This window comes from Camelina sativa, chromosome 17, assembly GCF_030686135.1.
Source record: "Camelina sativa cultivar CO46 ecotype springtype chromosome 17, ASM3068613v1".
NCBI lineage: Eukaryota > Viridiplantae > Streptophyta > Magnoliopsida > Brassicales > Brassicaceae > Camelina > Camelina sativa.
The window spans coordinates 4,717,696-4,745,073 of NC_141896.1; the positions used below are offsets into that span (position 1 = coordinate 4,717,696).

General features: G+C 38.0%; 10 protein-coding genes and 1 pseudogene across 19 annotated transcripts; 6 read left to right on the forward strand and 5 right to left on the reverse strand.

Annotated features, from left to right (window-relative positions):
• The first annotated feature begins 342 nt into the window (after nt 1-342).
• LOC104759176 (G-type lectin S-receptor-like serine/threonine-protein kinase At1g11410) lies at nt 343-4,451 on the forward strand. Of its 7 annotated transcripts, none has more exons than XM_087495741.1 (8): nt 343-1,345; nt 1,594-2,460; nt 2,561-2,680; nt 2,769-2,971; nt 3,109-3,319; nt 3,418-3,655; nt 3,740-3,884; nt 3,972-4,451. In XM_087495741.1, the coding sequence occupies exons 1-8, from the start codon at nt 1,273-1,275 to the stop codon at nt 4,296-4,298; spliced, it is 2,184 nt and encodes a 727-aa protein (XP_087351867.1). In that variant the 5' UTR covers nt 343-1,272; the 3' UTR covers nt 4,299-4,451. The 7 variants fall into 7 exon arrangements, 2 of the variants coding, with proteins under 2 accessions (XP_087351867.1, XP_087351866.1); XR_015587016.1 differs by having other exon boundaries at nt 1,142-1,345; nt 2,769-2,948; XR_015587015.1 differs by having other exon boundaries at nt 1,144-1,345; nt 3,757-3,884.
• Nucleotides 4,452-5,031: 580 nt separating this feature from the next.
• DUF2 (agenet domain protein) lies at nt 5,032-7,313 on the reverse strand. The gene is given in 6 exon segments (XM_019239286.2): nt 5,032-5,627; nt 5,759-5,843; nt 5,926-6,005; nt 6,101-6,191; nt 6,302-6,688; nt 6,784-7,313. Coding segments are annotated over 6 exon segments (1,683 nt in total). The 5' UTR covers nt 7,228-7,313.
• A 240-nt stretch (nt 7,314-7,553) lies between these two features.
• Nucleotides 7,554-9,536, forward strand: LOC104755392 (multiple organellar RNA editing factor 9, chloroplastic). The gene is made up of 4 exons (XM_010477761.3): nt 7,554-8,046; nt 8,817-8,914; nt 9,015-9,080; nt 9,180-9,536. Exons 1-4 carry the CDS (start codon nt 7,679-7,681, stop codon nt 9,350-9,352), a joined length of 705 nt encoding a protein of 234 aa, XP_010476063.1. The 5' UTR covers nt 7,554-7,678; the 3' UTR covers nt 9,353-9,536.
• Nucleotides 9,537-9,713: 177 nt separating this feature from the next.
• On the forward strand, nt 9,714-11,333 carry LOC104755393 (uncharacterized). Its single transcript, XM_010477762.2, has one exon. The coding sequence runs from the start codon at nt 9,994-9,996 to the stop codon at nt 11,167-11,169; it is 1,176 nt and encodes a 391-aa protein (XP_010476064.1). The 5' UTR covers nt 9,714-9,993; the 3' UTR covers nt 11,170-11,333.
• Nucleotides 11,334-12,397: 1,064 nt separating this feature from the next.
• On the forward strand, nt 12,398-15,184 carry LOC104755394 (WAT1-related protein At1g11460). Of its 2 annotated transcripts, XM_087493974.1 has the most exons (7): nt 12,749-12,859; nt 12,969-13,175; nt 13,405-13,467; nt 13,668-13,784; nt 14,043-14,445; nt 14,563-14,714; nt 14,839-15,184. In XM_087493974.1, exons 1-7 carry the CDS (start codon nt 12,771-12,773, stop codon nt 14,972-14,974), a joined length of 1,167 nt encoding a protein of 388 aa, XP_087350100.1. In that variant the 5' UTR covers nt 12,749-12,770; the 3' UTR covers nt 14,975-15,184. The 2 variants fall into 2 exon arrangements, with proteins under 2 accessions (XP_010476065.1, XP_087350100.1); XM_010477763.3 differs by having other exon boundaries at nt 12,398-13,175.
• Nucleotides 15,143-16,658, reverse strand: LOC147923328 (uncharacterized). Its single transcript, XM_087493975.1, has 4 exons — nt 16,293-16,658; nt 16,081-16,198; nt 15,611-15,828; nt 15,143-15,499 (listed from the first exon to the last, which is right to left on the reverse strand). Exons 1-4 carry the CDS (start codon nt 16,617-16,619, stop codon nt 15,281-15,283), a joined length of 882 nt encoding a protein of 293 aa, XP_087350101.1. The 5' UTR covers nt 16,620-16,658; the 3' UTR covers nt 15,143-15,280.
• Nucleotides 16,659-17,173: 515 nt separating this feature from the next.
• Nucleotides 17,174-18,886, forward strand: LOC104755397 (DNA-directed RNA polymerases II, IV and V subunit 10). Its single transcript, XM_010477768.3, has 4 exons — nt 17,174-17,456; nt 17,700-17,758; nt 18,489-18,583; nt 18,694-18,886. Exons 1-4 carry the CDS (start codon nt 17,421-17,423, stop codon nt 18,717-18,719), a joined length of 216 nt encoding a protein of 71 aa, XP_010476070.1. The 5' UTR covers nt 17,174-17,420; the 3' UTR covers nt 18,720-18,886.
• A 322-nt stretch (nt 18,887-19,208) lies between these two features.
• Nucleotides 19,209-22,264, reverse strand: LOC104755398 (uncharacterized). Of its 2 annotated transcripts, none has more exons than XM_010477769.2 (6): nt 21,875-22,264; nt 20,755-21,640; nt 20,475-20,659; nt 20,084-20,120; nt 19,898-19,959; nt 19,209-19,803 (listed from the first exon to the last, which is right to left on the reverse strand). In XM_010477769.2, exons 1-6 carry the CDS (start codon nt 21,970-21,972, stop codon nt 19,338-19,340), a joined length of 1,734 nt encoding a protein of 577 aa, XP_010476071.1. In that variant the 5' UTR covers nt 21,973-22,264; the 3' UTR covers nt 19,209-19,337. The 2 variants fall into 2 exon arrangements, with proteins under 2 accessions (XP_010476071.1, XP_010476072.1); XM_010477770.2 differs by having other exon boundaries at nt 21,871-22,061.
• A 418-nt stretch (nt 22,265-22,682) lies between these two features.
• LOC104755399 (uncharacterized) lies at nt 22,683-24,549 on the reverse strand. Its single transcript, XM_010477772.3, has 3 exons — nt 24,376-24,549; nt 23,528-24,099; nt 22,683-23,443 (listed from the first exon to the last, which is right to left on the reverse strand). Exons 2-3 carry the CDS (start codon nt 23,967-23,969, stop codon nt 22,797-22,799), a joined length of 1,089 nt encoding a protein of 362 aa, XP_010476074.1. The 5' UTR covers nt 23,970-24,099; nt 24,376-24,549; the 3' UTR covers nt 22,683-22,796.
• A 165-nt stretch (nt 24,550-24,714) lies between these two features.
• Nucleotides 24,715-25,681, forward strand: LOC104755401 (protein DESIGUAL 3-like). The gene is made up of 3 exons (XM_010477775.3): nt 24,715-24,888; nt 24,977-25,206; nt 25,305-25,681. The coding sequence occupies exons 1-3, from the start codon at nt 24,775-24,777 to the stop codon at nt 25,534-25,536; spliced, it is 576 nt and encodes a 191-aa protein (XP_010476077.1). The 5' UTR covers nt 24,715-24,774; the 3' UTR covers nt 25,537-25,681.
• Nucleotides 25,562-27,068, reverse strand: LOC104755402 (putative transcription factor At1g11510 pseudogene; annotated as a pseudogene). Its single transcript, XR_015586026.1, has one exon. The product of XR_015586026.1 is annotated as a putative transcription factor At1g11510 pseudogene (transcript).
• Between the last annotated feature and the right edge of the window lie 310 nt (nt 27,069-27,378).

The window sequence follows — 27,378 nt, forward strand, 5'->3', positions numbered from 1 at the left end:
ATTCTGTTCCATAAGAAAGAAGCCACAGGTAAGAAAATGTTTGATTATGTGCAAGCTACTTTTAGTTTACTAGTTTCAGTCCTGCTCAACTGCCATATCTAAAAGGAATACGTTCTACATTTACTTGCTTGAAGAATAGTGAAGAAACTGATATTTTCCTACGCCTAACATCATTTTGTAACTTCCCGTGAGACTGTCAGGATTGTGAATCACGAGGAACAAGGAGAAGAGATGGCCGCCATTTGATATCCTTTTAGTAAATAGCTTGGCAGACAAACTCAAATTGAGGACTGAGGTGTGCATTACATGTTTCTCTTCTGCTCATTCTAGTGTTCTTCTTCTATGCACCGGATGGACCTGCAGTCAAGTTTTTTTTTTTTACAACCAAGCTGTAATTGCTTCATTATGATGGATTTATGGATACCTTTTCTGCTATATTGGAGGTTGATTTTTTTTTTTTTTTACTTGAATTGACAGTCATTATCAACTTTATCTTCACCTGCTCTGGGATGGTAAGTGTTTCTACGTTGAATAATTTGCATATTTTTTAAGGGTAGTGGTTAATATGTCCGGTAGAGTTATTATCTATAATTTGTTCTCCATTATGCTTATTGGAGGTTGCTCTTTCATTTTTAACCATTCATTATCATGGCAAGTGGTTTCTATGTATGTATAGACACTGGTGATATAGGTTCATATCCAAATTCAGACATATCTCCATACGAACATCATCTCTACATGCCAGTGAATTAACATATTTCATCTGGAAATTGGAATTTGTTTAGAAAGTTTCAGCTTCAATAAATTTTGTGTAAAAAAACAGGTCTTTAAATATCATAATATGCTTGTCATTTAATACATAAGTACTTATTGTGGGGAAATTGTGGTGGCGTGGACTGTTTCTTGCACAATGAAAGAGGCAATGATTCAGTGGACAAGGAAGAAAGGTTTCACGGTGTTGGGTAAACCATATTAGTTCGTGTCATGCTCTAACATTCACATGAATCAGTTTTTACAACTTTTGAAAGTTCAACCTTTGAGAGAAATCCGGAACAAGGTGTGACTGATTTTGATATCTGCAGTTAATGTTGTTAGTTGAGTTGAGACCCACTTGGCTTTTAATAAGACACATCATTTATACGTTTCAGCAAACTCTGATCAGAAACCAACAAAGAATGAAGATCTTTTTCATCTTTTTCATTTTCTTATTATCCCTCTTGTTCCAATCTTGTCTCTCTGACAACACGATCCAGAGAAGACAGTCTTTGAAAGATGGTGATGTTGTGTTCTCTGAAGGAAAGAGATTTTCTTTTGGATTCTTCAGCCTTGGGAATTCAAAGCTCAGGTATGTTGGGATTTGGTATGCTCAAGTCTCTGAGCAGACTGTTGTATGGGTTGCAAACAGAGACCATCCTATTAATGACACATCTGGTCTGATAAAGTTCAGTAGCAGAGGGAATCTTTGTGTGTATGCATCTGTCAATGGCACAGAGCCTCTCTGGTCTACTGGTGTTATCGATATGATTTCAGAACCGGCTTTAGTTGCGAAGCTAACTGATTTAGGCAACCTTGTTCTGCTTGATCCTGTCACAGGGAAAAGTTTCTGGGAGAGCTTTAATCATCCTACAAACACTTTGCTTCCTTTTATGAAGTTTGGATTCACTCGTCAAGATGATGTGGATCGTATTATGACATCGTGGAGATCACCTGGTGACCCTGGTCCTGGAAACATTACATACCGGATAGAACGTAGAGGGTTTCCTCAAATGATGATGTACAAGGGTCCGACTCTGTGGTGGCGTACTGGGTCATGGACAGGACAGAGATGGAGCGGTGTGCCTGAAATGACAAACAAGTTTATCTTCAATGTCTCGTTTGTGAGTAATCCGGATGAAGTATCAATCACTTATGGAGTGTTGGATGCTTCAATTATAACACGGATGGTGCTTAACGAGACGGGAACTCTTCAACGGTTCAGCTGGAACGGGAGGGATAAGAGATGGATCGGGTTCTGGTCAGCTCCAGAAGACAAGTGTGACGTCTACAACCACTGTGGCTTTAACGGTTACTGCGATTCCACCAGTACAGACAAGTTTGAGTGCTCTTGCTTACCAGGGTACGAGCCTAGGACACCCCGAGATTGGTTCTTGAGGGATGCTTCGGATGGGTGCGCGAGGATAAAAGCAGCTTCGATATGTAATGGGAAAGAAGGGTTTGCAAAGTTGAAGCGAGTGAAGATTCCAAATACATCATCTGTAAATGTTGATATGAACATAACATTGAAGGAATGCGAACAGAGGTGCTTGAAGAACTGTTCTTGTGTCGCTTATGCGAGCGCTTACCACGAGAGCGAAGACGGAGAAAAAGGGTGCTTGACATGGCACGGTAATATGTTGGATACAAGGACCTACTTGAGCTCGGGACAAGACTTCTACCTACGCGTTGATAAGGCAGAGTTAGGTACATATCATACATATACTCTGCAAACTGTTCTGTTTCATTGCAACAAAGGAGATGTGTCAGTGCAGAGGAATTATTTTTATTTGTTTGCTTGTTTCAGCACGGTGGAATGGAAATGGCTCATCAGGGAAGAGGAGACTTTTTGTAATCCTCATCAGTTTGGCTGTAGTCGTGATGTTACTAATGATCACTTTGTTCTGTTTCATAAGGAAACGACGACGTAAGAAACTCTCTGATGATGATGGTTTAAGATTATATGTTTGCTTGCTTAGCTCACAGCTAATTATTTGAAACATGCACAAGGGCAGATTCTATTAGGCGTAGAAAAACTTCAAGAAGCTTCGCTCCGAGCTCTTTTGATCTTGAAGACTCATTCATACTTGAAGAGCTTGAGGACAAATCTAGAAGCCGGGAGTTGCCTCTCTTTGAGCTTAGCACGATTGCTGCAGCAACGAATAACTTCGCTTTTCAAAACAAGCTTGGAGCAGGTGGGTTTGGACCTGTTTATAAGGTATGGAAGAAGCAAAAACCATCTTCACACATGCCGAAAATATATGTTATACACAATATCTTTGTTAACGCTTTTCCAAAAGATCAATCTTTAGGTTCAATAACAAGTAATAGGTAATGTTTACTTTGTTACTATAGGGCGTGTTACAAAATGGCATGGAGATAGCAGTGAAGAGGTTATCGAAAAACTCGGGCCAAGGAATGGAAGAGTTCAAGAACGAGGTCAAGTTGATATCGAAGTTGCAGCATCGAAATCTCGTGAGGATCTTAGGATGTTGTGTTGAATTTGAAGAGAAGATGTTGGTATACGAGTATTTACCAAACAAGAGCCTAGACTATTTCGTATTCCGTACGTTGAACACTTTCTCTATAGATTCAAATTCTCACCATTCAGGATGATCAGTGACTTTGAATATTCTTGTTTCTTTCTTGTTATCCTCATGCTAGATGAAGAGCAGAGAGCGGAGTTGGACTGGCCAAAACGAATGGGGATAATCCGCGGGATTGCTCGTGGAGTCTTGTATCTTCATCAAGATTCAAGACTGAGGATCATCCACAGAGACCTCAAGGCCAGCAATGTACTTCTTGACAACGAAATGATACCGAAGATTGCGGATTTTGGCCTGGCTAGAATCTTTGGGGGTAACCAAATCGAAGGAAGCACAAATCGAGTCGTTGGAACATAGTGAGTTAATCCATATCAATCCTACAAAACTCTCCAACTTCGTTTTTTCAATCTTTTAAGGTCGTTTCAATCTCACTGTCACAGCGGGTACATGTCACCAGAGTATGCAATGGACGGCCAGTTCTCTATTAAATCAGACGTCTACAGCTTTGGAGTATTGATCTTAGAGATCGTAACGGGAAAGAAGAATAGTGCTTTCTATGAGGAATCTTTGAATCTAGTGAAACATGTAAGTAAAAACTTGATCCTTTTTCACATAACTTGGGGTGGAAATAAAAACAGAACATAAGCAAATGTATGTTTGTTTGTCTTGTAGATTTGGGATCTATGGGAAAAAGGTCAAGCAACGGAGATCATAGACAACTTAATGGGTGAAGAGACTTATGATGAGAGCGAAGTAATGAAGTGCATACACATTGGGTTACTTTGCGTGCAAGAAAACGCTTCGGACAGACCAGACATGTCCTCTGTTGTCTTCATGTTAGGTCATAACGCCATTGATCTTCCATCTCCGAAGCATCCTGCGTTTACAGCGGGAAGGAGGAGAAACGTCAAAAGTGGCGGCAGCTCAGATAATTGGCCCACCGGAGAAACCGGTAGTACTGTTAATGACGTTACTCTCTCCGATGTCCAAGGTCGTTAACAAGTGTCAACGTAAGTATCAATTTATAGCACAATATTTATATTTGTTTATATAGAAAATTATTTGTATAAACGTATGCAAAATCATGTTTATAAAGTTACAAAATACCTAATGAATAGGAAAAGTTATATATTATCGGCATCAGATTATTAATACTGTTTGTTTATTCATCCTTCATTTCGTTTTTTTTTTGTCTTTGTGAATTTCATACTGTAGTGTACAATGTATATGTTTGACAACTAGCTTTATAATACCGGGGGAGTACATAATTAGCTTTTGTTATACATAATTTAGCTTCATTTCCTCTCTACGTGATCCGACGACCAAAAAATAGACTTGAGAGTTAAAAGACCTTTTAGTTAGATTACAAGTCTCTACCACATAAGATACTTCGACTCAAAAAGACATTCTACTCTGATCTTCAGCTACACTTACCGCATTTTCTTGCCTTCATGCTTACTCTATCACCTGAAATCAACAAAAAGGAAGGTAAAAAGATTAGATAACAACCATGTAATAATAACTGCATTTGTATCATTACCAGAGTCCATTCGAATAAGAGATGAGTGTTCTACCTAGGAACTACACTAGTGATTGGTTCAAGACTTGTAAGGTTAATTAGTGAAACTTAACATCATCATCAACCATAAATCCACAAGGGACAATGATCTCCAGAAAAAAAAATCATTAAATCAACTTAGAAAGAGCTCATCATAGTTTTGTTTTTCTGAACTTACCAAGGAGCCGACAAAGTCGTCTCAAACTCAAACTCCACATTTTCAAGCTGGACACCGAGATCTCTTGCACATGACTCAATCTGACATATCTTTTTGTTGGATGCATCCTTTTTCTCTTTCAGAGCCGCTTCTTGTCTCAGCAGCTCGAGCATCTTCTGTTTCACCTCAAGAATTTTTCGTTCCATCTCATCAAACTCTAGTTTAGCCTTGCGATTATTGCTAGATTCATCTGTCCTCTCTTTGTCAAGACCTTTTAGTTCCTCCAATATATGTAGTTGTCTATCTTTGAGTGCCAACACCTTGTCAATCCGTGATAAAGCCGTTGCAACATTGAAACCGTATTTCTCTAGCTCTGAAAAGGAATCTTTGAGGCTATGTAGTTGGCTTACAGAAACGTCGGTTTCAAGATCTTTATATTTCTCCAGTAACAGAGAATAAGTCACCATCAGACCTAATGCTTGCCCTTCACGGAAATCTTCTTTAGTATTTGACAATGGGCTGAAATGTGGACTTTGTGGTACTCTCTTGAAGACCTCTGTTGATTCATATGTCTTCCAAAGCGGTGACTTCTTTGCAAAAGGAAAAACCATTTCTGTATCATTTGAGAACAAAAGAACTTTGTTTAGCGTATCTACCAGTAATAGTCATTAGATGTTTCATGGACTTTTGACCATTGCAAGCCGATTCTAAATGCAAGAAGGTCCAATGAGAGTTGAAACGTACCAGTCTCATTGAGGTCTGAACTGTCTTCTAGTTGTCCTCTTTTCCTCTTCCGAGTGTAGACTTGGCTGTTATGCTCCTTAGGCATCTGTGCATAAAAAGTGTTAAAACCAAAGGGAGAGCCATCTCAAAGATAAACACCAATCATGAAGATTATGTTAATACGATACATTTTCTCGAGTTGACTCATTTCCCAAGCCATTCTGATTCTTCGTGGACTCAGGGGACACATGTGAGCGAGATTCTTTATCTGAAAAAATAGAGACCATTCTAAATCAATTTCATGGCGCACATATAATAAAGGTATATGAGAATCAACTTGTGGGGTTATGACTAGAGTCTAACCATTTACTACATCATCAGCCCTCTCAAATCCCGGCGGTGCCTTTGTCTGCACATTTTTAGTTTCTAAAGGAGTTTCTTTTTGGCGTTTTGGCTGAAAATGGAAATAAACATAACAACACTTCAAAATCAGCCTCAAAGATGTCCCACTAAAAAATATACCAAACCGACACAATGTTCACTGAAACCAGAGATATAAATTACCTTAGTTCTTTTATGCCAAACTCCATCTTCCCACTCCATTGGAGGCCTAAGATTAGAGTGACTGAATTGTAAAGCCTCCTTTGAATCCCCGAAACTTACCATGTATCGTCCCTCAAAGACAATTCCCCTCACCACACCTTCACGCCACCTAAAGTCGTTAAACGCCTCAACATGATCCAACAAATCATACTCTCCAACAGAAAAAGAAGGCTGCGGAGGCCTGACACTTCGAGAATCAACGATGCATCTGAAGGATTTATCATAGTCGTACTAAACAATAAATCTCTTCTCATTCTCCAATTCCTTGATAATAATTGCCGGACGCCAGGCAAAATCAACTCTATATTCCACCATTGTCCCGCAACTAAAAACAGACTTGACCAATTCCTTTCAAGGACAACATATAACAAACGGATAAAGTTTAAAACTTTGACATGCAAACAAACACCGAAGAAAAGAAACGATTCAAAGACCTCTCATACCTTATTATTAGGTCGGACCCATTTGAAGCCGGTCCAATCAAGATGAACCCTCAATTGCTTTTTCTCGAACTGGATAACGTCAGGTCGGGAATCGAAGTAAACCAAATACTTGCCATCCTCCTCCAGCGTTTTCACTACCACACCAGTCCACCACCCATCTTTAATGTAAGCGTCGACCATCAAACCTTCTTCAAAAACGACGCCGTCGTTCAGATTCTCAGGTGGGACTGGTCGAATAAACCTCTTATCGACGGATTTCATAAGAGGACCCGAACGGTCTTTCTTGAGCAGCGTCAAGAAACGAACTTTGATCTTTTTGTCTCCTGATTCAGCTGGATCTTCTTCCGGAATCGCTTTGTAATAAGAACCATTAAACATTACGTTTCCTTCCAAAGAGACTTCTACTTTACAGTCTTTTCTAATGAATTCCACCATTTTCTCCATCTCTGGATAACAAAAACATAAAGACACGACCTTTTCTCTTGCCCTTCTCAAACACAGTCACTACTGGTGGAGAAGACAATACACCTTGGAAAAAGTGTATTTTTCCAATTTAGCTTTTTTTTTAAAAAAAATTTCAAGTAAAAAAAACATAATAATAATAATCAAAAAGGCCCAAACTAGCTAATGCGCTTAATCAAACGGTATCGTTTCATAGGTCTTCTTCATCACATTGCAGCAAGGTAAGTAAAAAAAACATAATAATATCAAAAAGGCCCAAACTAACAAATGGGCCTAATTAAACCGGCGTCGTTTCATAGGTCTTCTTCATCACATTGCAGCAGGTAAGTAAATAAAAAAAACCTTATCCTTCTTCCAATCTGTAGTGAAAGTGTCGAAGCAGTGAACCACTCTCTCTCTCTCTCTCTCTCTCTCTTCAATTTCTGCAATTTCAATGGCGTCCTTCACAACATCTTCTTCTTCTTCGCTTCTCCCCAAAACCCTACTCCCCGTAAGCCACCTGAATCGTTTCGCTACACCTTCCGGTATCCGCGTTGGAGGAGGAGATACATGGACTCCTCTGCTCCGGAGCATCTCCGCCGTTGGGTCTCGGCGTCGTGTGGCGATTGTCAAAGCTGCGACGGTTGATTCGGATTACTCTTCGAAACGGGGTAGTGGTAATGAGCAGAGAGAGACGATTATGCTACCTGGTTGCGATTACAATCATTGGCTTATTGTAATGGAGTTTCCCAAGGATCCTGCTCCTACTAGAGACCAGATGATTGATACTTATCTTAACACTCTTGCTACTGTTCTTGGAAGGTTCGTTTTTTTGCTTGTGATTGATTCTCTCTGTTTGTTAATTTAGTGAGCTTGTTAATGGATTTGTCATGATTCGTTTGCTTGTAATTAGTGTTGTGCATAGGAAGATTTGGGTTTTATGTGATTAGGGTTTTCACTTGGTTTGTGATGATAAATGTAAGGTAAGGGTTTAGTGAACTGTGAAAAGCCTTTAGCTTTGAAGTTGACCTAGTTTCTAGAATTTGTTTCTTTAACTTCACATGAGGATTGAATAAAGTTGGTTAAAGTCCGTTCGTTATGAATATATTAGTGTGTAATCTCTTGCTGATTTGTTTTCATGTCTTGATATGTGCAAACATATTGAACATTGCGGCATATGAAAAGCAAAACAATGCTGTCTGGATTTGATATCTATATAGTGGGTGGAATAGGAGCATCGATGTTGAATATATTCTTCAACCTTTGTGTAAATTGCAGATGTTTTGTATGGTGTCTATTCGTTATAAGTTGATGTGTATAGTGTAAGCAAAGTAATGTATGGAAAAGTGGTTTAGTGTACACTTGTGAAGAGCATTAGATTGGGACTCCTGACTAGAATTTCCTTGATAAGGCGGAAAATGAGTTAACCTTACACAAGATATGACTATAACTTTAGTTTATTTGTTTGCTGCTAGCTATTTTAGAGAACTTGAATCCTATCTACACTGTCGTGCTGCTGTTATAATCAATTTTGTGTACTTGTGTCTGTTATTTATGTGTGGATATTGAGGGTACTTGTGTCTGTTTTCCAGCATGGAAGAGGCAAAGAAGAACATGTATGCATTCAGTACTACCACGTATACTGGCTTTCAATGCACCATTGACGAAGAAACATCTGAGAAGTTTAAGGGTTAGTTAAGCAAAAAGAGTTTTAATTCCCTAGCTGAAACCTTATGCTTGTAATCGTGGAAAACCTTCATACTGATCGCTCGGTCCTTCATTTTTCACAGGTTTGCCTGGAGTTCTCTGGGTTTTGCCTGACTCCTACATAGATGTCAAGAACAAAGACTACGGAGGTAACCCTATCCAAGCCTGATAATAAAGTTTCTAGTCTCTCTTCCTCTCTCTCTCTCTGTATCTCTTTCTGATAATTGGATCGTTCTTTTTTGGTTTAGGTGACAAGTACATCAATGGAGAGATTATCCCTTGCACATACCCCACATACCAACCAAAGCAGCGCAATAACACAAAGTATCAAAGTAAGAGGTACGAAAGAAAGAGAGATGGTCCTCCACCTCCTGAACAGAGGAAACCAAGACAAGAACCAGCCGCCTCTGATTCCTCTTAAACGCTGATAAGATAGCTGTTGTAATGGAGTGTTTGCGAGTTTTGATCGTTTTGTTAGTCCTTAGCTTATTGAAGTCAGGTGTAAAATCCGTCTAGTATCAAATGATGATACTACATATCACCATACCTTCTTGAACAATATTTATTGTTTTGTAGGATGAAGTTCAAGGAACCATTTGTTTAAAGTTTTTCGCCTTAGTATAGGCTTCGGCTAATGTTATTCAGTAATTTCTTTAGCTCAGGTTGGTTAGAAGTGTTTTTACCTTTGGTTGGATTTTCACTAGGATATGTCTGGTTCTGGTTTGATTTCTTTGTCCACCACTACTTTTTACCACGTTTTGTCAACACCATTTTCAGACAAGACAAAACTATGTGCGTCTGTAGATACTCTTTTGGTAGGGTCACTACAACACACTCGTCACCAACTCACCATCTACATTAGTCGTCCCCACCTTATCAACACATCACATGGAATAAGACACTAGTACACTAGACGGACTTAAACCAAGCATTTCAAATCAGTTTTTTTTAATCCACAGAACAGAGAGAGCTCCACCCAATTATTCTTTCTTTCAACAGCAGCAGAGAGAAACTTTCAATCAAGATCATCATCCTTCAACCTCTCTCAAGATCAAATCTGAGATGGCTAATTTCTATGAGAATTACCAAATCCCCTACGACTTCGATCAGGTTAATAATCTCTACGATCACAATTATTATCATCAACCACAACAACAGTTTGGTTTGGAACCAATGAGTTATAATAATTTTAACTGGAATGGATCTGAGTCTGAACCAACCTCTGCAACTGTTGCTTACTCTGCTTATGATCCAATGAGTTATAATAATTATAACTGCAATGGATCTGAGTCTGAACCAACCTCTGCAACCGTTGCTTACTCTGCTTATGATCCAATGAGTTATAATATTTATAACTGGAATGGATCAGAGACTGAGACAACCTCTGCATATGTTGCATACTCTGTTTCAACCATGTCTGAGCCTAAACACTTGTTCTATGATCCGAATCTCTACACAACATACGAGTCCCCTCCTCAGTTTATGATCCATCGCTCTGTAGCTTCTGCTCTGGACTTCAACGAGCCTGAATTCGACGAGTACGATCCAACGCCGTACGGTGGTGGCTACGATGTCGTTGCAACCTACGGAAAACCTCTTCCTCCATCGGTGGAGACTTGTTACCCTTGTTCAACCGCTCCTCACGCGAAAGCTCCATCTCCTCCTGAGATTATCGCTCCTGTGCCTCTTGGAATTTATGATGGTGGTCAAAAGAATGTTGTCAAGAAACGTGTAACTTTTGCTGAACCGGTAGAAGAAGCCAGACCAATGGAAACCATCAAAGAAGAAGAAAAAGTAGATGATGAAGAAAGTGAGGAAGAAGGAGATGAAAGCGAAGATGATGATGAAGATGATGAAGAAGAAGTAGAAGAAGATCACAGTTCAAGCTATGGAAATGAGAAAGAAGATCACAGTTCAAGCTATGGAGCTGAGAAACCTGAAACTGTAGATAAAGCAGAAGTGAAAGCTCTTTATATTCCGTCTGGTTACGGTTTAGAAGCGACGGATCTCTGCGAGGTTATATTCGGAGGTTACTTTCCTTGTGTTTTACGTAACAAAAGACGTCAGGAAGACGAAAAAGATCGTGCGGCTGCTGCTGTTTCTTGCTGGGAAAGCAATTCTGATCCGTGGAAGACGACTTCCGATTACCTTTTCGGGGATTCGTATCCGTACGGTCACGAGAACCGGACAGAAAGAAATCAGTTTGAGATCTCCTCCTACGGTTACCGGAGGTATTAATTAAACTCGGTGAGAACAACATTCTTTGTTGATGAATGATATTGATGAAGCTGATTTATTTATTTATTTATTTATTAGTATCTGCTATTTTGTTTTTGATTGGTCCCAACGTTTTTACTTTTTACCAAGACTTTCAAGTTGATCAATAAATGTTTTAAAAATCATTTCTTAGGACAACGATTGATGGATGGATTATCGAATTATTTATATTTTCTATACAAACTAATGAACTATACGGTATTAGCCAGCTAGATAGTAGCATATTACTATATTAGAATCACATACGATATTTATCAATCTACAGTTGAGAAATTCGTGCCAAAGTTACATCAAAATATACATTTTTTCTAACTGAAAGATTAGACGTCCTAATGCAATGCACATTAGCGCCATGGCGGGTTAAACCTTCTTTTTTTGAGACGTCTACTTTTTAATATTCTTATCTGTTTCCATATCAGTTATATTATATTAATATATACTCTGGTGAATCGATTCGAGATAAACAAAAAAGTTACAACCACTAACTCAAATGTTTACTATATTTATATAGAATTTGATGAATTGATCTAATTAATTAATTAGTAGAAGGAATATATGTCTCTGCACCACTCCTTAAAAACCAGTTCAGTTCTGTTGGATTAGATACCACAATTGGCATTGCCACCTTTGCAGAATTTTGAGCATCCATATTCGATATAATTTCTTCGCAAGAGATTAAGCTGTAAAGACTAGTGAGTAGTGAGCCTCACGTTGGCGAATAAAAGAAAAGGAAAAAAGAAAAAACAGTCCAACTGCAATTGGAAGTAAGTTACGAACCCAAACTTGAACCAGGTCAAACGGGGCATGCAAGTGTTTTAAGTACGTTCATTACTCGTTAGATTGCAAATGAGTATAAATTGAGATAAACCGACACTTTTTACTTCATTTGTGTGACTTCTTTTCTCTCACTAAACCAACATCGATCGATCTCTTTTGTCAAAATCAGTTCGGACGTAAGTATCTTTTATAAGATGTGCGGCAGATGACACGAACTTAATGTGACAAAGCTATTTATCGGCGTCTCATGCATGAAACGTGTGTGATATAAAGCACATGTATCGCTGTCTCATATAACTTATCTAATGGAGATTTAAAAAGTCAATTAAAAAAATCCGTAATTTTATATCGCATCGATCGTCTTGACGCAATAAAAGGGATGTATATATACCGCCACATCAATAAAACTTGCGATGACCTCATATGTAATAAACTTACTATCTTGTTCTTTGAAATAGTCAATAAGCTCGGGTTTTGTTGTGTAATAGAGTGCTTTAATTTGTTTGTTCCACTCTTCACAAACGCATATCCTCTATACAAAGCAAGTTTTTTTTTTTCCATTAGATTAATATTAATTAACCAGAATATATAAATAAACTAGTTGTTTGTGAGTGGGAACATTTAAATTGTTCGCCAAATTAAGAAATACGTCAACTTTTTAGCTTCTTTCTTTTTTAAGCGGCAAGATTCTAATATTGTTTAAATTGAACTTGATACCACTTAAACAGTTTTTTCCATTAGAGGTTTTCCATTAGAATGAGTGAAACCCATAGACTTTCTTATAAATGGAAGGTTTGTGGTTGCCAAACTCAAAGCACATTTGGGTCTTAACTCTTTCTAACACAGACACACACACACACACACACACACACACACACACACACACACACACATACACAAACAGACATACTTTTGTTTTTTTGTTTTAAAAAAAAAAACTCACATAGAAAGAAAGAAAGAAAGAAAGAAAGAGAGGACGAGAGAGAGATGGCTGAAGATATGCGAGGAGTGGGAGTAGCGGCAAAGTGGGCACCGGTTATTATAATGGTAATATCACAAGTAGCGATGGGTTCGGTGAATGCACTAGTGAAGAAAGCTCTTGATGTTGGTGTGAACCATATGATCATTGGTGCTTATCGAATGGCTATTTCCTCTTTCATTCTAGTTCCTATCGCCTTTATTTTGGAAAGGTCTGATATTTCCGATCATATCATGAGTTTCTTATGTTTTTATAAAACAAAGACTTACAAACGAGTGATATTTTATATTTTTCATATATGTATTTACATAAAACCTATCAACACTTCAACAGTAGTTATAAGAATGAAGTACTTCTTCATGCCTATAAAATTGAAGATTGTGAGAATTGCTCTGTTTTAACATGTTAAAAACACCACTAAGTGTTCAATAACTTAACAGGAAAATCATACCGAAGATAACGTTCAGGCTAATGGTGGATCATTTCATCAGTGGTTTGCTCGGGTTTGTCTTCTCACTATTAATTTCTCAATTTCTTATAACTTTTTCCTGTTGTCCATTTAAATTTCCTCTTGTAGGATACTATTACTTTAAATTACAATTGAAATATTTCTACATAGGAAATATTTTCTTTCAAGTATGTTGTGCACATAACCATCATTAGCTAACTTATTCTTTCTTTTTTTTGGTTTTGAAATTGGCAGTGCGAGTTTGATGCAATTTTTCTATTTGCTTGGTCTGTCGTACACGTCAGCCACTGTTTCGTGTGCTTTGGTAAGCTTGATGCCTGCAATCACCTTCGCATTAGCTCTTATGCTCAGGTAATGATGGAACCGCTTAACTTCTTTTTCATTAATATTACTATGTAATTATGGGTCCATACCTACGTGTATAGTTAATTAATTTTGTTGTGTATACAAATTTAGTATGTTAAATACATGAGTATTACTGGATGTAATTAGTAAATTTAATACTCATTTGATTCTTTCTTTTTGCAACGCAAGAGAACAAATTTATTGTGCAATATAACCTATAATCTTAAAAAAATAATTATGAATTTAAATTACATTCTTTTTCAGGACTGAAAAGGTAAAGAATTTAAAGACCCAAGCAGGGATGTTAAAAGTGATGGGAACTCTAATATGTATAAGTGGAGCTCTGTTCTTAACATTTTACAAAGGCCCTCATATATCAAACTCTCACTCTCACATAGCGGCTCTTCCCCACCACAGAACCGCTCAAGACAAGACCAAGAATTGGCTTCTTGGATGTCTCTACTTAACCATAGGAACCGTGTTGCTATCTCTATGGATGTTGTTTCAAGGGACTTTGAGCGTCAAGTACCCTTGCAAATTCTCAAGCACTTGTCTCATGTCATTGTTTGCAGTGTTCCAGTGTGCTCTACTGAGTCTGTACAAGAGCAGAAATGTTAAAGACTGGATTATAGATGATAAATTCGTGATCGGCGTCATCGTATACGCTGTAAGTAATATAATATTATATTTTCATAAATCTATAAATGGTTTTATATTATAAGTTATAAAGGTAGGATGCAAAAACTTGGAGTATCTAATACACGTATATAACTATATATTATAGGGAGTGATAGGACAAGCAATGTCGACGGTAGCAACAACATGGGCGATAAAGAAATTAGGAGCTGTTTTCGTATCAGCTATCATGCCAGTTTCTCTCTTTTCGGCTACTCTATTCGATTTCCTACTGTTACACACTCCTTTATACCTCGGAAGGTTATCTCCTCAATCATCTCTATGAAAATAATTTCGTTTCTATATAGCTTTAGACATATATGTAAGTATATGTAGCATGCTCATAACACTAACTAGGATTCTTTAAAAAACTTTTTTGATACAGTGTGATTGGATCAATAGTGACAATAATTGGTCTCTACGTGTTCTTGTGGGGTAAAAACAGAGAAACGGAAGCTTCCCGGATGACTAACGAAGATCAAAATATTAATAATGATAAGGAGACTAGGTCACCCGTTTAACTAAATAATATTGTTATTATAGTTAACTTCAAATGTGTTGGATCACTAGGTCTCGAATTATTGTTCTTAATTAGTTTCAAAAGCTCTGTTTCTTGGATTGCTTTTAAATGTGTTGTGGTTTTGTGTAATTTGTAGCATCTTGCTATCTCAGAGCCAAACATAAAGATGTATTCGATCGACGAGAAATTATAAGAAGGCAAAGAGTACATATATATATATGAAAGCCACACAACACACACAGTGAAACCAAACGAATAGTTAATCATTCACTAAAACGTCATTGCGATGGTGACCAACAGCTAGGCCTTAGCCAGATTTGTTTTTAGACTCACGCTTCAAAAGGAGGAGAGTCACGTACGCAGGCCAATTCTTGGAACGAGTGTCCATTCTGTCGATATTTGGGTCTATTTTCTTGAAGTAGGCTTCAGCAGCATCTAAACCTCTAGTCTTAGCAATGATATTCACAAAAACTGCAAGCTGAGAGGGAGAAAAACTCATCTTCTTTTTATCCATCCACTTCAAGATCTAACCAAAAAAACAAAAAGAAAACTTTCATAACTCGGTAAACAAATTAAAATAATAAAAAAATAAAAAATAAGCAATATATCAAAATGTTAGATTGATGAGATGACAGACCTCTAGGGCATATTCATGTTTGCCTTCCTTGTCAAGCTGCTCTGCCGCGCTAACGAGATCCGCCTGAGACTGAGTGATGGAAACACCCTTCTTCTCTTTCTCCCTTATGATAAAATCTAAGGTCTCACCCATTACAAACCACAGCTTCTCCAAAATATCACGCTTCTCCCAAATACCTGTACACTTCACCTTCTCAGCAGAAGAATAAGCTTCGTCTCCTGTCGTCAATGGAGGAGTATCATGAAGAAGAAGATATACATAATTCAGAGCAAAACATGTATGAAGTGGTATCCACTAAAAGAAAGCAAAGAGTACATATGAAAGCTACACACACAAACTATTAGTTAATCATTCACTTGCGAGAGTGATGAAACAGCTAGACTTATATTATAGCCCACGTTTTTTTTAAAAGCAGGAGAGTCACGTCAGTTCTTAAAACGAGGATACATTAGGTCGTAGTCTAGGTCTACCTTTCTTGAAGTAGGCGTGCACAGCAGTTAAGCCTTTGGTCTTAGCAATGATATCCACAAAAAGTGCAAGCTCCGACGGAGAAAAGCTCATCTTCTTTTTATCCATCCACTCAAATATCTAACAATTAAAAAAAAAAAAAAAAAAAAAACTTTCATAAATCTCCAAGAAAGAAAGACAATTTGATCATCGGCGGGGATCATAGATGATTGACCTCGAGAGCATAAGCATGTTTGCCTTCCTTGTCAAGCTGCTTTGCCGAGCTGACGAGATCCGCATGAGTGAAGATAACACTCTTCTTCTCTTCCTCCCTCGTGATAAAATCTAAGGTCTCACTGGTAAGAGACCGCATTCTCTTGATGAAACTACTCTTTGCCGCCTCCTTCTTAGCAGAAGAAGAAGAAGCCCCGTCTCCTGTCGTCAATGGAGGGGTATCGATCTCAGCAGAAGAAGAAGTAAACGAAGCCATTATTCTCGTAGGCGTAGCATTCTTCCAGAGATGAAGAGAAGTTGATGCTGCAGTCCGGCGCAAGTTCAACATTTTGCAAACCCTAATTTTTCACAACCTAACTTTTCCTACATATTCTCTAATATCATTAAAAAAACTACATATACAAACGAAGTCGCCTTTATTCTCTCTGTTAAATTAAAACGGGGATATGTTCAATATTTGTTATTAGGTCCATTGAAAGGATTTAATCAAAATTCAATACAACGACACTTGAATCCATAAAGTTTTGAGTCCCATATAAACTCTGTCGCATTATATATTTGATCATATAATACCTCTTTGTTGTAAATTCTGGAATTAGGACATAAGAAGAATAACTGTTTCTCGAACTGTGATTTTGCTAAAATTAAACAGTCTGAAATTGAAAGAGCCTCAAATTGTGATCATAACTAATGTGAGGAGTTGTTATTTTGGGAAAAGTTTGCCTTTATTCTTTCTTAAATATTTCACCTTTTTTATTTTTATGATCAGTGGTATCTCTTTGAAAGATCTTTTGTGAATATGAATGAATTGTCTACAATCTTTTTATTATTTAGTGTTCATTATACGTTTATCTTAAAAGAATTATTGGTTTGGAGAATATTATACAAATGAAGTGAACAACTGTTAAGGAAAGCCTTGATTTGAATATAGTTTATACAGTACTTAATACGATTGTCAACGAAAAACAAAAAAAAAAAAAAGGAAAAAGAATAGTTAATACGACGTCGTGTTGTTCTTCACCTATTTACTCTCAGACAGCCCCCTTTGTGTTCTTCACCCTAAAACCCTAAAATCGTTAACAGAGAAAGAGAGACAGAAGAACAAGACCAAGTTAGCTCAAGCCTCAAGATGATTATCCCTGTTCGTTGCTTCACTTGTGGAAAGGTTTGTTTTTTTTTTTTCCCTTTCGCTATGGTCTTGTTTAGGGGTGTTTTACTCCGTCCTTTTAGGGGTTTTGTTACTCTAATTTTGACAAAGATGACATCTTTACTCTCTTTCTTTCTCTCTTATCCCATAATATGATGGCTGGGTCGATTAGATAAATTTCTTTATAGAGCAAGAAAAAGAAAGTATTGAGCTTTATTTATTACTAAGCTTTCTTCATTCACTTTTGTGATTTTGTTTTAGGTGATTGGAAACAAATGGGATCAGTATCTTGATCTTCTCCAGCTTGATTACACTGAAGGGTAAGCGCTTTTCACTTGCTCTATTCATTCATACTTTGTGTGTGTGAAAATAGATTGTAATTTAGTTATTGAGTTTTAGAGAAATTTTGCCCAGATTTGGTATTGGTTCTGTAGTTTCTTGTAGGCAGATGATAACTTAAGTTTGAGACTTGAGACTACTAGTCAACTACAATTCTCTATTTGAGGGGAAATAGCTATTCTAATTGTTGAAGGAGTTGTTAGCTTATCATAATCTTCTCTTTATGTTTATTGTGTTCGTTGGAAGAGACTATATCCTGCCTATATTGTATAATCTATCTCTATGTGCCTATCTAGATTTGGCTTTTGATTAGAATTGTGCTCATCTACATGATTCTTATTAGTACCAATCATACTTTGTGCGAATCTGTTGGAGAAGCGAATCGATAAAAGATTAGGCTTTAGCTAATATGATCTGTTGTTTATGTGTTTACTGGAAGAGACTATTGTGCCTATCTTGTTTTGTTTGTAGATTCTATCTCGACTGTTATAAGTGTGAATGAAGACTTCTGATTCTGTAGAAGCATCTTAGTCTTGGTGTCTAGATATTCAATCCGTGTTGGTTTTGCATTTCTTCTTGTAATTAAAGCAAGTTTTGTTTTTAGAGGAGATTCTTTCTTTAGGCATATTCAACCTGTATTTTTATGGCTGTTTGATAAGCTCCACAATGGGTAGGTATGAAATTTACAATATATGTTTTCTCTTTTGGCAGGGACGCCCTTGATGCGCTTCTGCTAGTCAGATACTGCTGCAGGCGTATGCTAATGACTCATGTTGATCTGATTGAGAAGCTTCTCAACTACAACAGTACACTCTCCAAAACTTCATTATATATATGCTGTGTTTCTTTGGAGTCCGACTCTATTGTCTTCTTCTATTTATTTACTGGTACCCCCCCACATGCTTTTTTCTTGCAGCTCTGGAAAAATCAGACAACAGTTAGAAGAGGATGTAAATCTGCTGGAAGAGTTTTCCTCTTTAGAGGTTTAAATATTAGTATGTATGAAAACACTTGGTCTCTGTGATGTAGAACCTTATAATCCATTTAAATCATATGTATGTCACTACGTTCTCGTGTTTGTGATTCAATATCATATTTTCTGACCTGAATGATTTGTCCTTTTTTTGATGTTTCACGTTTCATTGATATTGAGGTGTAGACATGGCCATCTCGAAAACCCTTTAAGAAATTACTTGAAGTCACTGGTTTTCATAAGTTCATAATTTGAGAACTTACTTGAAATCACTGGTTTTAATAAGTTCATAAAACGCAAAAGTAGAAAAAGTTATCGTTGCATAAAACACATTCGTCGGACTGCTAGTGTCTTCATGCTTGTGCAAGAATTCTCAAACATTCCCAGGAACGGTTAAGAAAAAATGTATAACCAAAGAAGAATGTAACCATGTTTGGCATATGTAATCCGACCCGTTCTTTAAGGGAACATATCATATTTAAATCTCTCTCAAAACGATCCCACAAACCACATGAGATGTGCTCGAGAAATCAAGATCAAATTAGTCGGAACTAAAACCATATATCAAAGAACAAACGAACAATAACTCAGTAGCCATTAATCTTTCTTGATGTTGTTGTTGTTGTTGATCCTACCAACCGAGAGAACGGTTGCTGCTGCGTCTGGTTGTTGCGGCTTGTGTTAAAACTGTTGCTGCTTCCAATTCCGGATTTAGGGTCAGAGAAAGGAGAGTAGGCTTGAGCTAGCTCAAGGGCAGAAGCGGCTTTCCCATGACGAAGCCCTGTTCTATCTGGCGATTCAGGTTTCTGGGGAACCGGTTTTCGCCATGTCTCTGGTGATGGATGTCTTGTCTTCTCTTGAGTCTGCTGTTGCTGTCTTGAGCTCTTGTTTTCATTTTCACGCCAGTTCCTCCTCTGAGTTTCGGATCTGGCATTGTCGCTTACATTTCTCCCGTCCTTTTGCTCAAATTTCCTTGTTCTCAAGCCACGGGGAGAACTCATTGGCCTTTGAATTGCATGCTCTGGAACTCTTTCGATCGGTTTCGGGACCATCCTTTTGATATATCGGAAAGTAATAAAAAGAACTTAGAATTAGATAGTGGATCTCAATGGAACAGTAAGTACAGATAGTGAGAAGAAACCCAAACCTGTCTGTCGGTTGCTCCAATTTGTTATGGTCGATCTCATCAATGCCTCGCTCTTTCAATACCTAGTCGCAAATAGAAATTAAAATCAGGTTGAAAATCTATATGAATCTACACAGCCAAGAAATCAAATGATGCTGAACAAACAGGCAACTTAACAAGAGAATTACACAAACAATACGCACTCACCAGTTCTCGTGGTCTGGCACCGCCAAAAACCGCACTTCTGCAGCATGAACCAGAAAATGTAAGCATATTTCTTATAGCCAAGGAAACGGTCTAGTAGATAATTCTAGAGAAGTAAAAGTAACTATGGACTAAATTCAATGTTCTAGCATATTCTACCATCTAGGACGTCTGAGGGTAGTTTGATAACATCTATCTCAATTTTGAATTTATACCAAAAAATGTCACGACCATAATCCTTCCAGTATTTACCATCAGTCAGTACACATTTTGAGAAATTAAGCAACTCTTCTGTGTCACTACTTATGTCCCAAAGATCCAAAATAATTACTACTGAGCTGGGACAATAAATATAAGTACCACCATAGCTTAATAAAACTTTGATCATTCTTACCTTTCCTTTTCAGTTTTAACTTCTGGCTGCTCAAGCAACTGTGCCACGGGCTTCAAATTTAATTTGGGGCGCTCAATCGGCTGGTTAGGAATCTCATCCGCAGACAAACCAGGTTTTGAAATGTTCATACTTTTCTGTGTTGCATAAACAGTATCACGTTGAATAAGATTTGAAGCACCATTTTCCTGCAGATATAGAGTTGAGCCATCAGAAAACACAGTTGATCAACAAGGAAAAACATGAAAACCAAAGCGGCAGCTCAAAAATTAGTAATTAATACCAGTTTTCCATCATTCACAGGCTTCTCAATAATGTTATCAAGAGGTTTTGTGCGAGGCAACAGGTTCAGCTTAGGTCGTTCCACGACTTCAGACGGGGCAGTTGATTGCACCAAATGTCCAGCAGGCCTAACGTCAGAATAATTTGGATGAGGCTTATTGCTGCTGTTTGATACAGTCCTCGCTTCCTTAACATCCAAATAAGTTGGACCAGGGGTTTTTTCAAACTCAGGGGAAACTTTTTTACCACCTTGGATCCCATCTTCAGCGACCAAGCCCTGTACTATACGTGCCCCATGTGGCTCAACCCCTTGATTAAGCACAAGGCTATTAGTCTTGTAACCTCTGCTCTCTATCTCTGAATGCTTAACAACATCAAAATCCATCTGAGACGGAACCAAAAGCTTGGACTGCCATCTACCTGAAGACAGTTGGTCAATCGCACTTGAATGGACCAAATTAGAAACAGCTGGTTGCGTAGTCCATGGGGACTGTCCCGGATCATTGTTAGCCACTGAAACCTCCTTCCTCCCAGTCCAAACATTACCAGTCACATCATTAATCTTCCCAGGGAAAGAACCAGCCGTTGCTGACCAACCACCATGTCGTCCAGCTAAAACCGAGTCTGTTCTCACCTCCGGACGTGAAACCCGAAAAATATCATCACTGAACATTCTACGAGGAGAGGAGTGCCCATCCAGAGGCTTCCTTTCATCCTCGTTGAAATTGCGTCCGATGTTTGCGGTGTGAGGCAGAAACAGTGACTTATCATCAAAATTTCTAATAGTATGAGACGAACTCGGCCTTGTCCTCTGATCAGGTCTGCCTCCTGAAGTTCCCCAAGGCGCTCTGTCAAACACAGCTCGATCCGTAGCAATCTTCGGAATCCTACAATGGCAAAATTGATCATCAACGGTAGAAATGACTCATGTCAAATCTCAGATTACAACAACAACAGACCTAAACAATCAGAATCGATATAGATCTAATAGCCCTAGGTATAAACGGAGACATCACTCGAATCTAAGAAACCGAATCAAGGATACGACTGATCTCTAATAAGCATAGCAACTAAGAGGCGATCCAAAGGGGGAATAGAAACGAATCGAGAGGGAGACTTACACTCCAGGAGCAGAAGGGAGAGGGAGATCAGATGGTATAGAGCCACCATGGAAGTCCTTAAGTGTCATGGTGCTACCAGCCACTTTCTTCTTCGACATCGTTTTGTCACAACTTCCGTATCGGCTTTTGATTATTATTTACCTCTCTCTTCTCTCCGATTGAGATTTTTTTGAGTGTTTTTTTACGCCGCCGGAGACGAGAGAGGGGAAGAAGACGAGAGAGTGGTTAGGGATTTTTACCTCCCTCTCGCTGTGTGGGGAGGGGGTTCTCAACAGAGCTTCGGTTATGATTCAGCTTCTTCAGATTCTCTCCTTCTTCCTCTCTTTCTCTCGGATTTTTATTTTAATATCGGGAAAAAAAAACCTTTGCTTCCTCAATGGACGGAAATATGTTTTTTTTCTTTTTTTGCCCCTTAAAAAGAGCTAAAATACGGAAATGTCCCTATTGAAATAAATTATTTACGATTGCTTACGTGGCTGTCAGATGCTCACGTGGATTTTTTTACACTTCCAGATTCGGCTGATGTGGTGTATGCAAATCACCAAAAGATATGTGTACGTAACTTTGAAGAAATATGGTATTTTGTTTTTGTGCGTGTCTTTGGCTAACTCCAAAGCTTAAAGTTATACTACTTCTCATTCAATACTTCTTCATGAAATCAACAAGTATAAGGAAACAAATAATTAGATGGCCTATATGTATTGAATAGGTTGTCCCAAAAACAAAAACGGTCAAATGCTTAAATTTTAAAATCACCTTGAATAGGAGTATTCATCTACACATTAATGTCGATCAGATTGTTTAGGAGGAGGTTAATAACACATATAATAAAGGGAGCAATATATGTATAAGGAGACCCACCAAGTTTTGCAAGAAAAGAAGAAGAGAAAAAACTATACAAAAAGATTAAAGAAATTTATTTTCAAGGCTTGAAGATGATGACAAAGCAAGGTAACAAAGCTTTAGTACTCAACAGAAAAAACTCTTCAATTCTTGAATTTGGTCCCATTTTCAAAGCCAACGAATCAAAATCAGAAAACCCACTAGGATCTTCGAACTTGTGCATAGGTTTATGAACCCTCCCTGCAATCACTCTACATAGCACAACAGCTTTCAATGAACCTATGTTCCTTCTTTGATCGGTAATTTCAATACATTCAAGAGCTGTAGTGCTGGTTGATGCTGTGAGAACCCCTTTAATCCCATCCGGTCTCGTTTTAGCACTAAACCCATGTCTTAGAATATGACAAACTCCACATTGATCCGAGAAACAGAGGTTTGAAGAGCTGTTACTGGAACCGAGAGTGCAAGAAAGAGTTGTACCGTGGAACCCAAGAAACTCGTTCCCATCAGCCATACACCGCGAGTGTTTCTTCGAAAGCTTGTTCGCTCTTATTTTCACGACTTCTCTGTAATCCTCAAACTCTGCAACAACTCTTTGCAGATTTTGTATTTTCAAGATCGCCGAAATGTTGTTCCCTTTTGTTTTGCCATGCTTGTGAGAATAGCCTGTATTGCAGATTAACTCAACAGTTGTTCTTGAAAACTCTCCAGCTAAGAGTCTGATGACTGCAAAAACAAACAAAACAGATTCTCCTCAAAACATTTGACCAAAACCCTGGTAAAATAAAAAAGATCGAATCTGAGTCTTACCGGAATGGTTAGAAAGGTAATGCGCCTCAAACGCATCAAGATCTCTGACTCCCTCATGACATTTGCGACAAGAAAGAACTCCAAAACCGTAGATGTCAGAGCCAAGAACATCAAATCTCTCTGAACAACGACCGGGAAGTAAATCAGAAGAAGATTCTCCTTTGAATCTCCCCGAGTAACCGTTATTGCCCTCAACTTTTGTCGTGTTTATTAACCTGGAGCTCTCCAAAGACCGAGAGCTGCAGCAGCTTGGATTCTGCATAGCTTCTCCATCTCCATGTGTTACAAATACATCTCTCATATTTGACATTGATCTTGACCATCCAGTTGGATTTGTCGTCTTCTGGATTCGGTTCTTCTTCACTGGATCACCACGGTTAGTTGACTTCTGTGCGTTGCAGCAGCTTAGAGACTTCTTGAAATAAAGCCAAACTCCATGCATGTTTTGTTCAAGATCTGTCCTTGGATTCACAAGGAGGGATGTGAATTATAAAGAAACTCTACGGAGATTTGACTTTGGTTCGGACACAGCTCTGTTTCTGTCTCTTCCTGCTTCACCATATCCAGACAAACTGCTTCCAAAATGAGAGTGAACATTTCCATAAGCGTATGATATCATATCACACCATGAAAGAAGAAACGTTTTTAGAAAAATTGAAAATTTACAACCAAAATTTTCTATTATAAACCTGTAAATTTATAATAAAAACGTTTATGTTACAAAGGTGATCAAATCTTAACCAGGTATGATTCTTTTCCTATTACAACCTGTAAATTTATAATAAACATTTAGGGTAGACTGGGTAGTGATTACAGAAAAAAAAAGATATGCGAATCATAATTTTCACCTCTCTTCACGTTCCAAAACAGAGTATAACGCCACATGCTGCCTCTATTGAGCTTTGACTTTGTTAAAGTAAGAAAGTCAAACATGTGATCAACCTCTTATTTCATTCAGTATGAACTCTATATCTCTGTAATAGTCTAATAGATATATTTAACTTACATAAGATCTAGTTTACAAGAAAAGCATCCAAACTAATGTCATATATAGAAAAGGAATGAAACTTTACTTACTTGGAAAGACCAAAACCGAATCTCTCTTTTGTCTTGCAGTGAGAGGCAGGGCTTAGGAAAGTAATCTGATGCTGTCTCCTTATTCTTTTCCTCTCCCTTAAACTTCTTACATAGAACAATGGAAATATAAATACAGTAATCAAATCAAAATAGAATAAAATAAGGTTTTTATGAATCAAGGAAAAATGGAAAGCGAACTTGGTTTCTTGGTTTCTGTGGTGATCATATGTGCAGACATTACAGCAACAGTCCTCGGGATCGAAGCTGAGATTGCTCAAAGCAAGGTTCTCTATGATAGACAATAAGTGTAAAAATGTAGTTGATTTTCATTTTAAATAATCTTTTCTTGTATTTGATGTTTCTCCCCTTCAGACACCTCATCATCATCATCAACAACAACATTTAAGACATTCGAATTCTGGATGTTCAAGAACCCCGAGCGCGGGAGCTTTTGCCGAGGGAGTAGCTGCAATGGTGCTTCTGTTTATTGTCCATGTCCTAGCCAACGTGCTTGGAGGCTGCACTTACATTCGCTCTAAGCAAGATTTCAACAGAGCAACGGCGAATAAGATACTCGCAGTGGCTTTTCTTATTCTCTCCTGGTAATTGAAAGATGAAAACGTTTTGGATTTCATTCAACACAACAATTCCGAATTATCAGCTGCTTTTGTTTTTGACATTCCTTTTTTTTGGGTCTTAGGATCTTTTTTATTGTCAGCTACACAGCGCTGATGATAGGAACATTGGCTTACTCGAAATCCAAGAGATTATGCAGCTTGCCGCATCGTTGGTTTTTCGTTATTGGAGCCATATTTTGCCTAGGACATGGACTTGTGACTTCAGCATATTATGTTTCAGCCATTGCTGCTAAAAAAGAAGACAAAGAGAATTCACAACAAGAAAATTCAACAAACAGAAGCCGCACAAAATAAGTCTTCTTCCTCAAGATTTCCTGCCTAGTGTAAACAAACTTATATTGCTTCACTTAGCTAAAAACTTCCTTCCATTACATTGATAAATCCGAAACATTCCAATATGAAATCTTTTCAAGAATCAATAGCAACTGAAATAAGAAAAGCAAGAGTTCTAGGCAAACGAGGCAAAAGAAAAAAACAAAAGTACATATATTTTTAAACGTTTGATCGAAAAGCTTCACCAATCTTAGTCACCACTTCATGAATGAAACCGCTCTTCTGCGAACAGAATTCGAATTCCCTAACTTGCAACGCCTTCCACTGCTCCTCGATTCTCTTCTTATCCTCCGAGGCAAGCATACTCAATCCTTTATCAGCAGCGAGTTCATCAACACCAACACGAGCTAGTGACTTCACAAGAGAAGACTTGGCAAACGAATCCATTTCCACAACCCCTTTATTAGTAGTCATCACATCTTCAGAATTTTTACCATTAGGCAAAGAAGAATCAATCTCTTGCTTCACAGACTCGACTTTCTTAGACTTACTGCTCTTCTTAGACTTCCCATTAGGTTTCACAACCGAATCAAGAGCCATCCCATTAGCTCCCCAAACCAACTTAGACAACTCAAAAGTCCTACGATCATGAGGTTTAGCAAAACTAGGTTCCTCTCCGTTCTTAGCTTTACCAACATTATTCTCATACTTCTTCTTCAAACTCCTAAGCTTCTCCATAAACTGGATCTTGGAAACATCAAAACTAACAGATTTCTTAACCAACTGATAAACCCCATTAGTATCATCATACGGACTGACACCAGTTTCCTTCTTGTAATCCATAAGACCTTGCAACACAGCAATCTCATCATCCTCAGTCCAAACACGTTGGAAATAAGTCTTCTTCGTCTCTTCACCACCACCACTCTTCTTGACCCTCTTCGTTGATGAGACAACTCCTTCATCCGTCTGACGTGAACGCTTGCCCACAGATTTCTCAAAAGTTTTAACCTTTTTGGAATCTTGATCCTTCGCAACGGAATCTTTGGTTTCGGTCACATGCTTCACAGTCGGATGATTCGTCAAAAACTGATCTTTCTTCTTCTTGGGTTCAGAGTCTGACTCTGTTTCTTCTCCCGAACCTGATTCGGAATCGGAAACTAGCTTACCAGTTGTGGCGGGGAGGAAAAGTACATTCTTCATGGGAGGTGCTGAGGGAAGATCATCATCATCATATTCTTCTTCGTCAGAGGAAGAGTTCCCAACGATTTCATCACCTTCTTCAAGAGGAGCGTCAACTTCATCATCGTCGCTTGAAGAAGCAGACGGCGGATCTTCCATCGGATCGAAACGTTTACTAGACATGATGAATCTTTTAGGGTTTGTGAACTGACTCTTTAGAGAGATATATGGAAATTGAGATTTTTTTTGGCTTCTCCCTCACACTTCCTTTGATCCGATGTGTATTTTTTATATATATACTGAACCAAAGAGCAAAAAAGGGTCTCTCTGTTTTCCAAAACTTTGTTTTTTTCCTCTTTTATTTAATTTTTCATGACGTTTGGATTTCCGATTTCCTTCCTTTAATTTTAAATGGGAAATTGGTAAATTCGATATGGAATTTTAACTTTTTTTTCATCGGAATTATAAAGAAACTGTTACAAAGCCCTACGAGGAGGTTTATGTCATATGGAAAAAAAACGATTAACGAAAAAGATGAGATATTTTGCTTTTCTTGCATGGTCAAACACCTAGTCGGCTATAGTCCAAAAGAATCTTTTTCTTTTGTGTCGGTCTAACTTCTCTTAATATCTGTTACTATCTTCTTCCTACTAATATCTATGCCACGAGACATTGATATTT

What these genes read in the sequence shown, in the direction of transcription:
- LOC104755393 (XM_010477762.2), top strand. Translation starts at nt 9,994, where the DNA reads ATGGCTAATTTCTATGAGAATTACCAAATCCCCTACGACTTCGATCAG.
- LOC104755398 (XM_010477769.2), bottom strand. Translation starts at nt 21,972, where the DNA reads ATGTCGAAGAAGAAAGTGGCTGGTAGCACCATGACACTTAAGGACTTC. An exon ending in CTCCCTTCTGCTCCTGGAGT is followed by an intron (nt 21,641 to 21,874) that starts GTAAGTCTCCCT and finishes TTGCCATTGTAG; the next exon opens with GATTCCGAAGATTGCTACGG. An exon ending in GTGCCAGACCACGAGAACTG is followed by an intron (nt 19,960 to 20,083) that starts GTGAGTGCGTAT and finishes ATTTGCGACTAG; the next exon opens with GTATTGAAAGAGCGAGGCAT.
- LOC104755401 (XM_010477775.3), top strand. Translation starts at nt 24,775, where the DNA reads ATGAATCAAGGAAAAATGGAAAGCGAACTTGGTTTCTTGGTTTCTGTG. An exon ending in CTGAGATTGCTCAAAGCAAG is followed by an intron (nt 24,889 to 24,976) that starts GTTCTCTATGAT and finishes TCTCCCCTTCAG; the next exon opens with ACACCTCATCATCATCATCA. An exon ending in GCTTTTCTTATTCTCTCCTG is followed by an intron (nt 25,207 to 25,304) that starts GTAATTGAAAGA and finishes TTTGGGTCTTAG; the next exon opens with GATCTTTTTTATTGTCAGCT.
- LOC104755399 (XM_010477772.3), bottom strand. Translation starts at nt 23,969, where the DNA reads ATGCATGGAGTTTGGCTTTATTTCAAGAAGTCTCTAAGCTGCTGCAAC. An exon ending in TTACCTTTCTAACCATTCCG is followed by an intron (nt 23,444 to 23,527) that starts GTAAGACTCAGA and finishes TTGTTTTTGCAG; the next exon opens with TCATCAGACTCTTAGCTGGA.
- LOC104755394 (XM_087493974.1), top strand. Translation starts at nt 12,771, where the DNA reads ATGGAAGGTTTGTGGTTGCCAAACTCAAAGCACATTTGGGTCTTAACT. An exon ending in TTCATCAGTGGTTTGCTCGG is followed by an intron (nt 13,468 to 13,667) that starts GTTTGTCTTCTC and finishes TGAAATTGGCAG; the next exon opens with TGCGAGTTTGATGCAATTTT. An exon ending in ACTCCTTTATACCTCGGAAG is followed by an intron (nt 14,715 to 14,838) that starts GTTATCTCCTCA and finishes TTTTTGATACAG; the next exon opens with TGTGATTGGATCAATAGTGA.
- LOC104755392 (XM_010477761.3), top strand. Translation starts at nt 7,679, where the DNA reads ATGGCGTCCTTCACAACATCTTCTTCTTCTTCGCTTCTCCCCAAAACC. An exon ending in CTTGCTACTGTTCTTGGAAG is followed by an intron (nt 8,047 to 8,816) that starts GTTCGTTTTTTT and finishes TCTGTTTTCCAG; the next exon opens with CATGGAAGAGGCAAAGAAGA. An exon ending in AACATCTGAGAAGTTTAAGG is followed by an intron (nt 8,915 to 9,014) that starts GTTAGTTAAGCA and finishes CATTTTTCACAG; the next exon opens with GTTTGCCTGGAGTTCTCTGG.
- LOC147923328 (XM_087493975.1), bottom strand. Translation starts at nt 16,619, where the DNA reads ATGTTGAACTTGCGCCGGACTGCAGCATCAACTTCTCTTCATCTCTGG. An exon ending in AACATGCTTATGCTCTCGAG is followed by an intron (nt 16,199 to 16,292) that starts GTCAATCATCTA and finishes TTTAATTGTTAG; the next exon opens with ATATTTGAGTGGATGGATAA. An exon ending in GCACGCCTACTTCAAGAAAG is followed by an intron (nt 15,829 to 16,080) that starts GTAGACCTAGAC and finishes CATTGACGACAG; the next exon opens with GAGACGAAGCTTATTCTTCT.
- LOC104755397 (XM_010477768.3), top strand. Translation starts at nt 17,421, where the DNA reads ATGATTATCCCTGTTCGTTGCTTCACTTGTGGAAAG. An exon ending in GTTGCTTCACTTGTGGAAAG is followed by an intron (nt 17,457 to 17,699) that starts GTTTGTTTTTTT and finishes ATTTTGTTTTAG; the next exon opens with GTGATTGGAAACAAATGGGA. An exon ending in CAGCTTGATTACACTGAAGG is followed by an intron (nt 17,759 to 18,488) that starts GTAAGCGCTTTT and finishes CTCTTTTGGCAG; the next exon opens with GGACGCCCTTGATGCGCTTC.
- LOC104759176 (XM_087495740.1), top strand. Translation starts at nt 1,086, where the DNA reads ATGTTGTTAGTTGAGTTGAGACCCACTTGGCTTTTAATAAGACACATC. An exon ending in CGTTGATAAGGCAGAGTTAG is followed by an intron (nt 2,461 to 2,560) that starts GTACATATCATA and finishes TGCTTGTTTCAG; the next exon opens with CACGGTGGAATGGAAATGGC. An exon ending in CCTAGACTATTTCGTATTCC is followed by an intron (nt 3,320 to 3,417) that starts GTACGTTGAACA and finishes TCCTCATGCTAG; the next exon opens with ATGAAGAGCAGAGAGCGGAG.